The sequence below is a fragment of the Lactuca virosa genome, chromosome 3 (assembly GCF_052849685.1).
Source record: "Lactuca virosa cultivar CGN04683 chromosome 3, Lactuca_virosa_CGN04683_v6, whole genome shotgun sequence".
Classification (NCBI taxonomy): Eukaryota; Viridiplantae; Streptophyta; class Magnoliopsida; order Asterales; family Asteraceae; genus Lactuca; species Lactuca virosa.
In genome coordinates, this window is record NC_136428.1 from 332,871,070 (window position 1) to 332,889,339 (window position 18,270).

An 18,270-nucleotide genomic window follows, 5' to 3' on the forward strand; every position below is an offset into this window, starting at 1 on the left:
CGGTCCGATGACTGATTGGGCTTGTGCATTCCAATTCGATGATTGTGGGTCCTTATGCATGCTTCTATGTTTATCGTATGGGGTATTTTGGGGGAAACTGACTAAGCTTTGTGTTTACCCAGTTGTTTATGTTTTGCGGGTTTTATCGGTGACCGTGGGAAGGCGAAGGCGAGACTGTACACTCATCAGCAGTATTGAGGATTCCGTGTTTCTTATATTACTCCGATTTTCAATAAATGTATTTTTGAATAAACGGTTTTCTTAATAAAGGATTTATAATTGAGAAGTTTCACTTTAATAAAATGAAAATTTTTTGTTATGAAAAATTTAAATCCATATTTTGAAAATTATAATGGAAATATTGTTTTTTCTTCACCATTAAATTTAAATCCATATTTTCAAAAATTATAATTGAAATATTGTTTTTTCTTCACCAATAAATCATTCTCTAATTTGAATTTCAATGATGGAACTTTTGGAAGAGTAGAGAATAAGGTTCTGTTTCTGGTCAATATTTTTGGCCGACTCAGTCCTATCAGTCTGTTTGATAAAGGGCTAATCATGTCTGACCCGGTCCAATATTCGCTCCTTAGAAATTGTCTGATTCGACCCGCGGTAAAAAGTAAGTTGACTGAAACATTTCCCCACTTTGCCTATCGTGAACGACAAAATCGTTTCTCCCTCCCGCGCTTCTGTCTTCGCCGAACTTTGCTCTTCTCTTCTGCCATCGACGCCTTCTTCACAATGCTTCTTCCTGTCGTGGATTTCTTCAATCACATCTGATGTTTCTAATCCCTCTTTAATCAATTCATGAAATCGATTTCGTGAAATTGTTTTTGAAATCTATACATAGTGTGATCGATTGCTATACATAGTGTGATGGGTAGGCATCTCCTACAATCACAGGTAAATGGTAAATGGTAACTGGTAAGGTAAGATTTTTTTGTTTTTTAGTTAATTATGAGTGTAGTTCATAATATCGATTATTGAATTGGGACTTTATGGTTCTTCATTGTTGGTCTATTATCAATTGTTGATCTTTTTTCTAGGTGAAAAATAAATCTATTATCAATAGTTTTTCTATGTGAAATGGGCGAAAGCTAAATCTCGTATCTATTTGATCCATGACCATGATGAAGTAAGCACCTGTTGTTTTATCTCTCCATATATTCACTTATTTTTAATATTGTTGCTTATACTTTGGAGATTACATTACAATGGAGTTTGTGTATCAATTTGACTATTAAAACATGATTCTTTAACATGCTCCTTAGATGTTTGTTGAAACGCTTGAATAAAATTATTCAAGTTCTAATGAAAGCTTACTGTCAAATTCTGGATTTATATTATTATTAGCTTTTGATAGTATGAATTTCCCAAGAAGCACTAGTTATATTGGCCTTTTCATTTATATATATTTTCTGCAGGTGGGCAGAATTTTGGCTCACTTGAACAACTAGTTTGTAGAAACTTGTATGTATTTTAAGGAAACCAAAAGGGAACATGCATGCATGTATGTGGATCACATCCAGTTGGGGAATTAAATATATCAGGTTGCAGCTGCATGATGTATAATGAAGGAGCCAAAGCCTATATTACAAAGGGTGGTGGTGGCTCAATGTAGTCGGTATGCTGATCACCACCTCATTGCTTATCGTCTGTGAAGATGTTAGGAATTTGCATAATTACGTGGCTTATAAATTACTAGTATGACACAATGTTCATTTTTTGTAATGTATCTATAACTTGTGTGTTTATTGGTCATAATTTATGATTGGTTCAAAACAATAGAATTCTAATGAAGTTTAATATTGTAGAATTCTAATGAACTGAAATATTATATTGTTTATGTGATTATTGCAAAATTCTTGAAAACATTTTCTTACAATTACATAAATGCAATTAATGCATTTGATACACAATTTAAATTTGACAATTACAAAAATAATCGAGAAAATGAAAAAAGAATAGTCTACTTTTGATATTAATATATACAACAGACAAAATAAGGGTAATATGGTAATTTTCATCGACCGTCACAGTCAGTTAGAGATATAATCAAACAACATGGTTTTAGTCGGATATAGACTCAGTCAGCAGTTCTAACTCAATCAACACTAACTCAATCAATATTAACTCAGTCAGCACTAACTCAGTCCAAATTGGTATAGGAGATCTATTTTTTCCGTAATTTTTTTTTCTTTTTTACCCTATTTCGGTGCTTTATTTATTTTTCCTTTTGATTTTTCAGTGTGAATATCATTTGGTGGAAATTCTTTACAATATTAAAAATCCGTATGACCTTGGTTAGGATTCTTTCACAATGCAAAGAAGTTTTTTTTGCAACGTACTCATTACTAAATAGACGATCGTTTATGAATATTTAAAAAATAAATATATAAATAAATAACTAAAGGAAAATGGACTTAATAAGGTAATTAACTTTTCGGTATGTTCACATCTGGGAAGCTATCTTTTTTATGTACATATATAGGTAACGAACTTTTTGAAAGTGTTCACATATGACCATTATGACCGGCTGTAGCAGGTTACATCTGATCATAACCAGACGTGAACAAATCGAAAAATTAATTACCTTATTAAGTCAATTTCCCATAAATAAATCATAGTAGATGAAAGAAGATAAAGATAAAGTTACACTAAAAAAACAAATATATCTTTTTGGTGGGACCATTTGTGTAATAGAAGTTTGTTGATTATAAATGTTGTTGGTGGGGCTATTGTGATATAAAAGTTTGTTGTATTGCGTTTTTTTTAATTAATTTATCGGTTCGGATATATCCGTGATGTAACCATTCGTCAAAGCAGTGTCCTCCCTCTCTACTTCTTTCCTTCTCCATTGATGATCAGTCACAGTCGACAACACCTTTGAAGCCATTGCGACACCTTCAAAAGGTATTATAGTTTCTACTTGATCAAATCTTACTTATCAATTCTGATTATTACTACATAGATTCAGATTTTTTTTGTTAATTCATCTTTTCCTGCTTTTTCTTCTGTCCTTCTGTCCGATTCATCTTCTTTTTACATGTTTTGTTCTACTTCAGTACTTCACACTATTAAAGAATCAGCAGAGTTAAACGTTCTTTTGAAATTATTACATGCATTTCCGAAATCACACCTGATTTGATCTTACCTCAAGCCAATTTAGACCCTTTTTGTAATTTGGAGCAGCGATCTCGTTTGAACTTCGAAACGAAGGCAATTTAGGGTTTTTTATTTATCAATTAAGCCAAATCGTTGCTGTTAACATGTTTATTAAGCTCATATTTAATCATCTGCTTTAAAATTCGAATGATTCTTTTTTCCGTGTTGAACAACAATGCAGATCACCGTTTTTGGTAGAAAGAAACAATGGATTCTGTCCTCGATGAACCTGTGGTTGATGCAGAAACCGATAGATTAAGCAGCTTACCTCACGATCTTATTCATCATATTCTCTCTTTCATGGACATGAAATACGCTGTTCAAACATGCGTCTTATCTTCAAAATGGAAGTTCATCTGGACTACCCTTACCCATATCAAATTCTCAACTTCCGAATTCCAACAATTAGGTCAATTTATAAGATTCGCAAGACACGTTATAGCTAATCGCAATGATCAAACCGATGTTTCCTCACTTGATTTCAGTTTCGATGGAACACTCAGCCAGATTCTCGTCAAAGTCCTTCTAAATTACGTGGTATCTCACAACATTCGTAACCTAAACATCTCCACTTTCGAAAGAGACAGAAAACTCCCAAATTGTATCTTCGAATCCCAATCTCTCAAACACTTCACCCTAAAAAACATCCATGAAGATTACTGCATCGCACCACAGTATCCTTGGGATCTTCCAAATCTAACCACTTTACATCTCAACGACTTCGTAATTACTGATGGAAGAAATGAAAATCACGAGTACCTTGATCTGTTCTCCAAGTGTGTAAATTTGAAGAAACTGAGTATCACCGAGTGTTACATGGCGGAAGTGAAGGTTTTTAAGGTGTGTGCTCCAAGACTTGAGGATCTGACTATAACGGATTGTTTCCTTAACAAGCTTTTCATCTCAGCATCTAATCTCCAATCTTTTGTCTATGGTGGTGAGTGCCCTTTGTGTCTTTTAACAAATGGTTTCCAGAATCTAGAGAAAGTGGATCTTCATCTCCCTATGCCAAATCCACTTTCTGATTTTAAGAAGGAAGATGCTTTCCAGCTTTTAAAGGTGCTCAAGGAATTCCATAGTACCAAATTTATTAATCTTTACTCAGATGTCATTCAGGTAATATATAATAGATTGCACTGTGTTTGACATGAATTAGACTGGATTTGACTCGGACCGGACAAAACTTTCAATTTTTTTGATTTCTTTTTGTGCAAAAGACAAATGCATTAGCTTTTTTATGAACTTTTTTGGATTTAGTTTTAAATGCAAAATCTTTATTTGTGTTTCTTAATTTTTGTGCGAAGGGGTTATCCATGTATCGGGATGTACTATCATATCAACCTTCACCATTCAACAACTTGAAGCATTTAAATATACGCCAAGTGTCTCACAGAGGGAAATATTCCATGTTGATAGTGCCTAATCATGTCAAAAACTACTTCCTTAATAGCTCTCCAAATGTCACTATTACAACGGAAGTACCTAAGGTATTTAACCTAAGATACTATATTATATTGTTCTCTCTGGTAGCTGATAAAGTAACAGTGTTTGGTAAAAAGTACCTGATAAACTAGATGATGAATATAAACTAGATGATGAATATAAAATGACGTAAAATGACATTTAGAATTTTAGATATATAATTTAAATGACATGAAATGGTATATTTGGAAAACTTGTGGAAAAAGCCCTATAAGCGTGTATCAATAAGATATCTAAGATAGTTTTTTAAAAAGCTAGCTTATGAGTTACTTTACTGGTCTCACTAAACACTGTATTTCAATAAGCTAAAAAAATAATAGTATTGTCACACTAAATTTATGGTATATGCAAAAGACATGAATGCCTTTGTTCGCATCATAAAAAATAGCCCTAAAAAACTTATTTTATTGCAGATCAAAGAACTAGGTATTGGATCTTATTATGAGGCAGATCAAATAATCAATTTCGATATTTGACAATCGTGCTTGGTATTTGGTAAGATCAATCTATTCAATTCTCAAATGTTGAAGTTTTATTATTTGACTAATTTGCCCCTGCAGTAATAAATTTAGTTGTATGATTTTTGACAATTTTTTTTTCTTTGACAGTGTCACATTGAAGCTTTATGGTTATTTGTTTTATTTGAAGTGCTTGTCTAAAAGTCTTGTGATTGTGAGTATCTATGAATAAAAATGTGAATATTTATGATGTTTGGATGATGGAAAACTTGTTTTGCAACACATGCAAGTAATGCCAATAAAAAAGTAGTTCATGGGTATCCTTTTTATTGAAGGGTATTTCTGTCAAATCACGTATATCCCTCAATTAAGATCAAAGTAGTTCATGGTTAACTTTTCTCCCAACTCTCTTCTCCTCTTATTTAGTTATTTGTGTCCGTTAAGGTATTTGAGAAGATTGACCAGATCTCTATAAAGTTACACAAGCCTTTACCTTTCAATTATTTAGTTTTCATGTCTTTCTTGATCTAGTTTTGTTTGTTTCTTATTATTTTCTGTTAATTAATTATAACCTATCCTATATATATTCATGTCTTTCTTGATCTAGGGTTGGGTTCAACAAGGAACCATTTTAAACCTTAGAACCAAGGAACCAATACTTTTAGAGCAAATTTTTCATCAAAAATAAAAAACAAAAAATATAGATATTCATATGTGAATCTGAATAGATAAAAAAAGTAAAAAAAAAAAAAAAAAGTTATCAAATTTGATATCAATGGAAAGAAGATAATAAGTTATGAATTTCTATATTTTTAGAATTTTTTTTCGATAAATAATAAGATCTAAAACTTGAAAAAGTAATGGTTCCTTGGTTCTATAGTTTAAAATGGTTTCTTGTTGAACTTTTGTTTCTCTCTCTCTCTATATATATATATATATATATATATATATATATATACCCTTAAAGGTATATAAGCTTAGGTACCCAAGTTCACCATAATACGTAGTTTTATTTGATATATTGATTATAATGTTGTTAAACTTAAATCCCTAACTTGATTTACTTTCAAGATTTTTAAAATTTCACTATTGTCTTATTCTTACATGACATTTTTTTTACCGAACAACTACTAGGCTATATATATTATAGTTGAAAATAAAAATTATGTAAAATGAAGATAAATGTGAAATTTATAAAAATCTTGAAAGTAAATCAAGTTAGAAGTTAAATTATAAGAACATTGGACAATTACAATGTATATATATGATACAAAACGACGTAGTATGATAAGTTTGGGTACCTAAGCTTATATACCCTTAAGGGTATATTCACTTTTCCCATATATATATATATATATATATATATATATATATATATATATATATATATATATATATACTTTAATAATATTTAATATATAAAAAAATAAAAACACTGTTTTTATATTGATTTTTTGTTATTAAGAAAATAATTAACTTGTAACATTACAATATTACATTTCTATACTCGACCTATTTACTTTATTTACTTTATAAATCTTTACAAATATTGATACCCATATTGGAATTAGTTTTTCCATGATTTTACTTGTGTAGCGTATATGGAGAAATAGAGAAAGAACAAAATTATTTAAAAAATAACAATCGCAGATCTTCTAAATCGATTTAAGGTATGAAATATATTGTTTAGCAAACGATTAGTAATATGCAATTAATCGGTTTTGATAACGATTATGCAGAATATAAAGTAACAAATAATCATAGATGAATAAGGAAATAATCATGTCATGAATCACTTTTTTTTGTATTTAATAATGATAATTACAATATAAATTAATAAGAAATGGAATTACTTTAAGAATAAAATAATTATATTTTAAGCATTCGGAAGAAAATAAAGAGAAGAAGTCAAATATAGTCTATTTTTTTTTTCAAAAAATAACCAAAAAGCAAAAAATAGTTTATGATTATAGTCATCGAAATGGTAGTTGGAACTTCATAGTTTTCTGATTTTGTCGTTTGGACTATGGTTTTGGTGTTGGATCTGTCTTCAAAAGTATATTAAAAAACGAATTTCATCATTTTGACATGATAAAATCGCAGATATTCCTTTTTCTTATAATTTCGATTCTTCAGCGAATTTAACAACTTACCCTTGGTTCACATGAAAGTCATTTTCCTTTTACCATCATATCAGTCAATAATGCATACACACTGTATGACTTACTGAAATGGTTGATCAAGAAATCAAACCCAAATCAATCACCTACAAAAATGTAAACCATGTATGCGATTAAAAATAGGAAACTAATAAAAGTAAGTGAAATGCGATATTTCACTATAAATTTCAAAGTATAATGAAGGCAATGAGGTAACAAAAAGAAAGTAAAGTAGGATAGTTGAAACGGATTGCTCAACAACAGCCTACATAAATCAACTATTAATAACAGTAATCATCTTGCAAGTAAGCAAACATCCATTGCTACCTCATGGGTTACCCTTGAATTGTCATCACGATCACCACCCATCCATGAAGAGAATTGAATCAAATGGGCATTGTAGGGAACACATTCATTGATTATGATGTTCTTAAGAGCAGTACGTAAGAATTTAAGGACACATTTCCAGATTGTTTCATGGAAGTAACTTATTCAATCTCTCTTTTTCATCTTGTGGGGTTGGTTCTGATTTCATCTGTATGGAAAACAAATTGAATCTACAAATCACATGACACCAATTAATCATTATAACTATATTATAAAGACAATAAAGATATCGAATTTAAATTATTAATGCTTACTTATCTATGCAAACTTAGCCAAACAGTCACGAATCCTAAAAAGCAGTTAAGGGGTCAACTTTGAAATTTGCTATTCGATAAAACTTGGATCCGTTTTATAATGTTTTATAAATTTATATCTTTAATGCTTTTGAACCAAAGATCTATGTACGGATTGTGTGTAGATAAGCAATGAAAATGAAGTCAATTGTTTTATTCTTGAGTGCATAAAAAACTTCTTAAGGGGACTTCTTAAGCTGTATTACAGATTGTGAAATTCCAACATATTCACATGAGACTTCACTTCAAGCAGTCACCACTTGAAATAGAGTTTTCAAATAAATCAAGTGAAATAAACAAATGCAGACATTAGAAAATCATAAATTCAATTAAATTTAACACAAAATGGAAATTCTTATCTATGAATTTACCTAATTGCCCTTCTCAATTGATAGAAATAAAAAAAAATTAAAAAAATCATTAACAGGTCCAAATACAATTAGGGATTTAGTGGTTATAAGTCTAAATATAACATGTGTAAAACTCTATGGAACTAACATGCTTTAGTTCCTATTCCCTGCTCGCATTGTAAATCCCATTTTTCACAATAAAATTTTCATTTTTAAAAGACAATATCTTATTCAAACATTCATTTATTTATAACGAACACCATTGTTTGACAAGCAAAAGTCAACTTATTCAAATAAGAGTATAAAATAGAACAAGCGGAAAAAATAAAATGTGATGTCGATGCACGTGTACAGTAAAGTCTTGCCCTTCCTATGATCTAAAGAGTATCTACAAAACAGTTAATCAATAACTGTAAGTGATGCGTGATTATATATATATATATATATATATATATATATATATATATATATATATAGATATAGATACACACACATATTAATTACTCAAGTTTTAAATTTATAAATCAGATTTTATTGCAACTAGACTAATACACACACCATGCAGTGAACCTATTCGTGCAATAGTATAGTTGTGATAATACCAAGTGTTGAACACTTGGGGGAACGATAGTGAATTAATATTAGGATGCTTGATTATAGGTTAAACTAAACACATGAAAACAATAAAAAGGGTTGTTTATAATTAAATCTCAATTAAATCAACAGATAAACTAACTAGATAAACTGATGGAAACAAATCACTTTGGGTACTTTGGTTCAGACTGGATTTCATCTCAAAATACTAGCTAACTACTAAGTGCAATGGATATTTATTTATTATTCACCGACTCATAATATGATTAGAATTTATGATCAAAAGACTAATCCTTTACACCCCGCTCTCGAGTTCAACTTAAGGAGAGAAAAGAAAGAAAATTGGTGGAAATGAGAGGAAAGTAAGAGAAATTGGTGCTCCCGAGTTTCATTAAAGGAAGGAAGTGGAAGGAAATAGAAGGATCACTTTCCCTCCTAACTTTCCTTCCGATTTGGAAGGATTTGGAAAGAAAGAACAAAATATTTAACTTTCCTTCCATTTCTCTCCAACTCGGGAGCACAAAAGACAAAGTTCTTTTCCTTTATTTTGTCTTCTTTTCTCTCCTTACTTTTTTTTCTCTTCTCTTCTTTTCTTTGCTACAACTCGGGAGCAGGGTGTTAGTAAAACAAGTTCATTCATTCATTGATCAAGTGGACAAGCAAACCAGAATACTAGTATTAAGTTCGAATTATGCTACACTTGAACTAGTGAATGACATTAATGGTTAGTAACATTAATTAAATGCATGAATGATCCTCATATATTAGCTTTCACATTGATTTAACAAATTTTCTATTTAACCCTAGGTTTTTTTTATCAAGACACTAGTCTTATAACTTTGATGATCAAAAATCATAAGATACAAGCATACCAGAACAAATTGATCATCTAATCTTAGTAAAACTCAACAATAAACAGAAACGTAGTTATCATTAACACAAAAAGGTTCTTTATCAAGCTATCGTAACAAATAAATAAGAATAAATAATCCAAATTGTAAATTAATCCATAATTTCAAGGATTCATCTAGTCTAACACAAAGTAAATGGTTTTTGAAACCCTAAATCAGAAAGTAAAACATATGAAAATCATAACGGAATGCTAATCATGTTCGGAACAACAAACCAAATGATTCCCAACATGAATCGCTCTTAAATCCTTTAGATCTTTGCTCCATGTCAGCTTAACGGTCCTCCGGCCGCCTTCTAGACCCTCAAAACGACACTTATGGGGTTTATTTGTGTAGGGAATTAATTAGGGTTGAAGATATGTCAATAGGGTTAATTTTCAGCTCTATTTATAGGTTACAACGCCGCCACCGTATGGAGAAAGGCTTGCTACGCCGTTGACAATTCATTACCTCTTTGTTGATCCAGTAGAATTAGCATGCCACCTGAGTTTTATGGTTACCATGTAACATCATATGGTGCCACGTTTATCAATGATTGTACATTAGTAAAGTTGGATGAGCCAGCTAACTACAAGGAAGCGATGGCGAGCCCTGAGGCTGCTACATGGAAAGAGGCAATGACCAGCGAGATTCAGTACATGTATGGCAACCAAGTTTGGAATTTGGTTGATCGCATACCAGGTCGAAAGATAGTTTGATGCAAATGGATCTTCAAGAAGAAGATCGACATGGATGGGAAAGTACACACATTTAAGGCACGACTGGTTGTGAAGGGATTTACTCAAACCCAAGGGATTGGCTATGATGAGAACTTTTCACTAGTAGCCAAGATAAAGTCTGTTAGGATAATGCTTGCCATAGCTGCCTTTCATGATTATGAAATATAACAGATGGATGTCAAAATTGCTTTACTTAATGGGAAGTTGGCTGAGGATGTTTACATGAGCCAGCTAGAGGGTTTTATACATGCAATGTTTCCTAATAGAGTATGTAAGATTGAGAAATCCATTTATGGATTGAAACAAGTATCTCGCAGTTGGAATCTTTGTTTCCATGAGAAAGTCAAGGAATTTGGTTTCTCTAGGAGCAAGGATGAGTCATGTGTATATGTCAAAGCTTGTGGGAGTATAGTTTCTTTTCTTGTATTGTATGTTGATGAAATACTCCTTATGGGGAACGACATTCTGACTTTGCAAGAAGTAAAATATTGGCTTGGGAAGTGTTTCGCCATGAAGGATCTAGGGGAAGCTGCCTATATTCTTGGGATAAGGATTCTGAGGGATAGAAAGAAAAGACTTATTGGTCTTAGTCAGAGTACTTAATTGGATAAAATACTAAAGCGTTTTAGTATGGAAAATTCCAAGAAAGGGGAATTGCCTATTCAGAATAATGTCAAGTTGAGTAAGACCCAAAGCCCTAGTATAGATGAAGAGTGAGCTGACATGAGTCGAGTCCCATATGACTCAGCTGTAAGATGGATCATGTATGATATGGCATGTACTCGTCCTGATGTGTCTTATGCTTTGAGCATGGTGAGCTGATTTCAGAGCAATCCTGGTAGAGCTCATTGGACTACAATAAAGAACATACTTAAGTATCCGCGAAGGATGAAGGATATGATTTTAGTCCTTGGAGGCCATGATATGTTAAGAGTAACTTGATATAATGTCACCAGCTTTCTGACAGATCGAGACAACTTTTGTTCTCAGTTGAGCTGGGTGTTTGTGTTAAATGGTGGAGTAGTGACTTAGAAAAGTTCCAAGCAGGATATGGTGGCTGATTCTACTTGTGAGGCGGACTACATCGCATCGAGTGAGGCATCAAAGGAGGAAGCTTGGTTGAATAACTTCAACGGAGATATCAGAGTAGTCCCAACATTTCAAGATCCATTGGAACTTTACTGTGATAATGAAGGTGTTGTTGCTTTGACTAAAAAACCCAATGATCATGGTTGTAACATCCCGATGTGAGGTACTTCTAAATTTAACCCCTTTAATTCATTTATATTGAATTTTGGTCCAAACTTCAGTAATATTAGCCTTGGGGGAGTACGTCGTGCATACGTGTGTACGCTGAGCGTACTAGCGCATACATCAATGTACGCGGGGCATACTTGTCAAATGAGGAAACCCTAATCTTTATGGTTTGACTCGTATTTAAGCACTCTTATGGCCTCATTTCCTTCACCTCAACTGCCTCCAACCCTCTCATACGTGTTTGCAACCCTAGTATCATCTTGAGGAGCCATTACTAAGCTTGTGCGTGTGTTTTGGTGCTCTTGAAGAAGAGGGAAGGTGTTGGATTAGGTGTCTAAGCCCATAACTATTTTGGTATGTACTTGACCCGATTATGAGCATGGTCCTTTTGGGTTGCCTTCACCATAGCAACTGATAGGATGAATTATGGAGAAAGATGATTAATTATGATTTATTAATATATTATGTGAATAATTTATTAAAAGAGAAATCATATTGTTTAATTAATATTGATCAAGAATTAATTAGAATTGATTTTGTGGTCAAAAGAAATTAATTAAACTTAGGGGGACTGATACTGTAATTATAAGATAATTGCAATTGGGTTGATGGATTATTTTGGAATATAGGTTGGACGAATTCTTATGGAAAGCCCATAAGGAAATCGTCCAAGGGTATTCTAGAAGGAGTCTATGGGCTGCTTAAGGCTTAAGCAGTCATATTAGGGTTTCCATCTGAGAACCCTAGCAGCCACAAGTATAAATAGACCCCTAGCCTAAGGAATTCGGTCCTATGCTTCCTAGTGTTGCCCTAGCCGATTTCCTCCCCTCTTCTAAGTCATCTTGTTGCTAGTGGTGTTTGTGACTCCATTAGAGGTGTAACATTTGAGTCACTAAGCTTTCAGAAGTCAAGATCAAGAAGGATTGTGATTGTTATTGCTACATAACAATCAAGGTAATGTTTCTAACCCTAATTTTATGTCAATTTCGATAATAGCATGTTAGATCTAGGGTTTATGCTTTGGTATTCAATGTTGTTGTGTTCATAGTTGAAAACCTAGATCAAAGCAATTAGGGTTGCATGTACACCATAGGAATGATGTAATGCTCATAACCTATCAGTGGTATCAGAGCCTAGGTCGTTTTTCTAGTGAATAGATGCAAAAGTGAACCACCAAAGATCTTGAAAATCGAATTTTTGGGTTTCTGACTAGCAGACTCGCCGAGTCCATGAATGGACTCGACAAGTAGGTACTACTCAACAAGTTCCATTGTGGACTCGACAAGTCCAAGGGTCTGGTGCTGGAAATTTCGATTTTCTAGTTAGATTTTGTTGAGGATAATTGCCAAAACTCGTTTTTCTTGCCAAAATCCGATTTTTTTAAGTTTGGAATGGTTATCCTCATCAAAATTGATGGATTTGGTTAAATATGGATAATATAAGATTATTATTAGTCAAATATTTAACCTAGTAATTTGTAAAAGTTTCAAATTGCACCCTATAGGTTTTATAGTTTAAATTTTGAACTTAAAAGTTTTAGTTTTTGAAATTTAAATAGTTAAACCCTAATGTTTTGAAAGGTTTCAAAACTTGCCCTCAACTTTTGGAATTTAATTTTAATTAAAAAGTATTAATTTTGAAATATTAAATTCTAAAACCCTAAAGTTTTGAAAAGTTCAATTTACACCCTTATGGTTTATTAATTTAATTAAGAGTTTAATTAAAAGAGATAATTAATAAATCATAATTATATGGTTTAAGATTAATCAAATTAAAGGTCTAATTTATTAATAAATTTAAACCACTTAGTATTTTAAAAGTATAAAATACACCTTATACTATATAACATTTAAAGGTTTAACATATTATATATGTATAAGTAAAGAGTCAGTCTTACCGTTAGTAGGCCTCATTCACGAAGCTGGTCTCTAAGGGGTATTTAAGGAAATTGCCTATAAAATGGCGATTGAATGGGTATCCACTCTTACCCACCGCACCCTTGACTAGTGGAGGGTCGTTAGCCGAACGGGTAGGATAGGACACAGCCTTCCATTATAAGTATAATGAAATACGAAGTAACTAAACACTTTTATAAATTCCTAAATCTTAGTTACTTTAGGAAAAATGTGAAAATGATGTTATTCCATGAAATTACACTTTGTACCCTTGCCAAGACGTTAGTGGAGCGTGTGTGGTTAACCGGCACACTAATTTGAGTCTAGCAAAGGGGGAAAAGGGTGACTCGATGTTTGTTATAGATCAATGGAGCATGTGTGGCTAACCGGCACATTGATTAGGTGACTGTAACATTGGGAGCACCAAGTACATTTGCATGGTTATTCACACCTTGTTTGTGATCTTTGGCATCCCAGTCACAAACTTGAAGGGCATAATCGAGATTAAACATGTCATTGAAAAGTTCAATGAATCTCAAAAGATCTAGGAGTTTCAATTCATTTAAAACCTAATTTTTGATTTTTGTTTTTCATGGTGGAAATTGGTAAATCGTCATTTACCTACCTTCAAATGTTCTGCAACCGGATTGCGACATCCCTCTTCTGAGTTGTAGAATATTGTATTGAATCCTAGCCTTGATATTTCATTTGGGTGTTATATCAAGGATTCTTATCAACTAACTTGAATTTCTCCCGTTTTGTAGATGTCGAAATCTAATAACTATGGTCTTCCTGAATCCTTTGGAAAAAATTTTCCACATGAAGATGATGTTCCACGATTGGATTGTGGAAATGGAAATCATGATTCACTTCCTCCACCTCCTCCAATAGTTCTCCCTGAACCACGTGTTCGAAGACTTGAAAAGTTCAAGGCCACTCAAGCCATATTGGCAAACAAACATGAAGATGGAAAGTCTGTATGTGCTCATGTCTTGGATATGAAGTTGCATATTGATAGATTGGGAATGTTGGGTGTCGAAGTCTATAGGAAGCTGGCTGTTGACTTGTTCTTCAATCACTTCCTGACTCATATAGTGACTTCATTAGAGAGTACTATATGATGGACCACGACGTGACCCTCATTGATTTAACTTATTTGCTTATTGCCGTTGAATCAGAAATGATTTGGCGGACTGGTCAAGCAAATTTGTCTGGTAAATCAATGTCCCAACCTTCTATGGACAATGGCAACATTGGAAGTCTAGAAAAGTTTTCTCTACGCAAGAGAAAGGCTGAGTATGAGATATTCCCATGTACCATTCCAGAAGAATCCATATGTCTCTACTGCCAAAAGAGGGGGCATTGGTTACGAAGCTGCCCTAACTACCTGAAAGATCTAAGAGATGGGAGAGTCAAGATGTATGACTCTACTTCAGGTAAAATCCACTATCTAACTCTATTAAGTTCCTATTTGTAGATTCTTGGTACATGATGTGATATGATTACATTTTGATGTTTTGTAGGATCGAAGAAAAGAAAGGAAGCTTAAAAGAAGAGTGAGCTGAGTCTGATCACGAAGAAATGGATTTCGATAGCACACTTCGAAGATCGGATTTTTGAGCTGTTGTTCAAGAGTTAGGATAGATTGCTTAGGAATATGTAGTAAGCATAGTTTTCATTTGAATTGTGTTGTAAGGACAAGTTTTTCCGCGTTTTATAAATAAATGAAATTTTGAGTTTTATCTTATTTATTTATCCTTGCAATGTTATTATTGAAAATTGATGTTTGTTTGTTTCTGTTGTTAGCAATATTGAAATGAATATGATTCTTAGTTATGTTATTTGTGGTAATGTCAGAAATTTACCAAATAAGGAAAGATTCTCATCGCCCAAGTTTCAGTTGGACAGAAACTTGAAATCATGCAACTGGTATTGTATGATGAATAAGAACATTCGTATTTGGGAAATTAATACTAATTTCTTGTTCACATAAGTATGTGAGTCAAGTAAAGGAATAGGAGATCTAGTACGCATTGTTGTGCACTAGGTCAAGTCCGCCACAAAGAACGATAAAATATTCTTCATGATTTGCTAAAAGATTAGTAAATGTGGTTATACTTAAAAGATTAAGTATGATTCTGAATCATTGGAAAAGTTTCAATGAATAGCAGAACGAATAAGAAGAATCAATTAGGCAGAAAGATAAAAGTTTCTCCAGTCTGAAAAGAAGGGAGAGTACTTTTGTATCATGCTTTATGATCATCTTAGTGATTATGAAACAATATCACAATTGACCCTCTAAGGACACCTTAGTTCATAAGTGTGACTAAGAAGAGGAATCGGGAATTGTTGAAATGGTTAAATAAAAAATGATGAGTCATACTTCGTTCCAAAATTAAGTCTTAGAGTAATACTCCAAGATTGTGACTTGAGTGACAAAATCGTAATGAAAAGGTTGAGAACACTCATCAAATGTGGAGCAGAAAAGTTTCTTACTCTTGCACATTTGAAATTGGTAAACTGTGATTTCTTGGATAATACAAAGATCAACTAAAACCAATTGTGTGTAGTGTTTGCCTTGATAAGGACCCACACTAACTCTTGAATGTTTGTTTTGTCAAGAAATGTTTCTTGACAAGAGAATCTTATATGTCAAGAGGTCAGTGGGAGTCTAAATGGTCTTGAAGAGTTTCAAGAACTTATCAAGAGTAAACCTATTGTTAATCACTAGCACACGACTTGAGGTTTGCAACCTATCGTGCTAACATAGTTTTGTTTCTATGCCATTCTAGTTTAAGTCAACTATGCATATGAGTTCTATGAGTTCTCAATTGATTGCATAGAGGCAAGGCACCCTGATCAATGGAAAGTACATTGATAGGTAGGGGTGAGCTGCTCAAAGACTTGGAAGCAATGGTGGGACCATTGATGGCAAGAAATTAAGAATGAACAAGTTCTGGCTATAAGAGTTTGGATTTGTCACAAACATTATCTTATGATTATGGTTATGACAAATTCACATGAATAGGGACACATACACCATAAAATCTAAGTGTCATAAGGTTTCTCTCCTACATGAAAATGATTGTGAGGAAACGCTTTCACTAGGAAGATTTTAAGGAGATAGTGATTGTGTAAATTGCATTCTAAAATTCGATTATGATTACGGCATCCCTCTTCATAGTTCGAATTGTGAGATTTGGCAATTAGTCTAAACATTTAGGACTTATTGCTATAAGTTCTGAATTAGTTTATACATACATATGAGCTATCTAAGGGAAGGTGTATGAGTTTCAGAAGCTTAGATAAAGGCTTATCGAAGCATATCGTATTAGAAATACGAACTTTGGAAGTCACTAAGTATTGATTTCTAGAAGTCCAGCTGTTTTCTGAGTACATGTCAAAGCTTGTGGGAGCATAAATGTTATGCTGGTAAGGATATAATTATCATGTTAGTGGGAGCATGATTGTTATAAGTATTGCAAGTTAGCAATATTAATTATAGAAAACAAAAGTTTCACTTTGAAAAGGTTGAAAAGTTGTTTTGCTATAATTAATTGAGAGAATATTGTACTTCATTTCAAAGTCTAAAAGTTTAGATCGAGAAATTTTAATCAAATTTAGTCAAAAGATATATATGGATGTTATTGTTGAAAAGATTCAACATATGGGAATCCTATATATGGCAATATTATAGCAAGAAACTGGTAAAGTATCAGGTTTTTCATGAATCGTATCCCATACGCTTCTGGTATAGGATCCATTGCATATGCTGTAATATTTGATATGGGCATATTTAGTCATATAATTTATATATTATCTTAATACTTTATGTTGATTTTATCTCATTTAATGAAAAAAAGGTGCTTAATTAGTTTAGAATTTCATTTTTCAGCAACAATGACATGCTCGGATGGAAAAGGAAGCGGATTTAGCAATTGGAAGCTTGGATCTTGGATTTTGAAGAAAGAAGGATGTTGCTGGACAGCTTGACCCCTTGTCATTCTTTTGGCCATATCTCACTAACCATAACTCCGATTGACGAGATTCAAAATGTTCTGAAAACTAGACACAATTTCGGACGACTTTCGTGTTTTGAGAAAATGTTGATTCCAAATGGACTCGACGAGTAGGCCATCAACTCGACGAGTTGGTCAGAGTTTCGCGATTCTTGCCTTTGACTTGCCGTACACGGGATTTTAAGTGATGGACTCGCCGAGTCAGTCACTGAACTCGCCGAGTAGCCCCTGTTTTCAGAATATATATATATATATATATATATATATATATATATATATATATATATATATATATATATATATATATATATATATATATATATATAAACGCTTCTCATTCGAACCCTAACTAATGGGGGAAGCTATGCATGATTTTTAGAGGCCATAAGGGTTCTTAGAAGCTGTGGTTTTCGAGATTTCAACTTAGATTCCAATTTTGATAAGATCAACGGCAATTTAGGTTTACTCTTTACTTAATCTTTTGTTTAAACTATGTTTGAATCAATTGATTTCGTTTTTGAGTTACTTTCTACTGTAATAATGAGTTAAAACTCATATCTTCTGTTTAGGGTAGATGA

At 32.7% G+C, this 18,270-nt stretch overlaps 1 protein-coding gene across 2 annotated transcripts; it reads left to right on the forward strand.

Moving 5' to 3' along the window:
- The first annotated feature begins 2,767 nt into the window (after window positions 1-2,767).
- LOC145167430 (F-box/LRR-repeat protein 25-like) lies at window positions 2,768-5,458 on the forward strand. 2 transcript variants are annotated; one of them, XM_079086636.1, is made up of 5 exons: window positions 2,768-2,916; window positions 3,350-4,284; window positions 4,473-4,655; window positions 5,064-5,145; window positions 5,259-5,458. In XM_079086636.1, the coding sequence occupies exons 2-4, from the start codon at window positions 3,376-3,378 to the stop codon at window positions 5,124-5,126; spliced, it is 1,155 nt and encodes a 384-aa protein (XP_078942762.1). In that variant the 5' UTR covers window positions 2,768-2,916; window positions 3,350-3,375; the 3' UTR covers window positions 5,127-5,145; window positions 5,259-5,458. The 2 variants fall into 2 exon arrangements, with proteins under 2 accessions (XP_078942762.1, XP_078942763.1); XM_079086637.1 differs by having other exon boundaries at window positions 3,350-4,227.
- Window positions 5,459-18,270: the final 12,812 nt, after the last annotated feature.

Excerpts from the sequence above, each read along its gene's own strand:
- LOC145167430 (XM_079086636.1), top strand. The coding sequence starts at position 3,376 with ATGGATTCTGTCCTCGATGAACCTGTGGTTGATGCAGAAACCGATAGA. Across the intron at positions 4,285-4,472 it reads TTTACTCAGATGTCATTCAG|GGGTTATCCATGTATCGGGA; the intron begins GTAATATATAAT and ends TTTTGTGCGAAG. Across the intron at positions 4,656-5,063 it reads TTACAACGGAAGTACCTAAG|ATCAAAGAACTAGGTATTGG; the intron begins GTATTTAACCTA and ends ATTTTATTGCAG.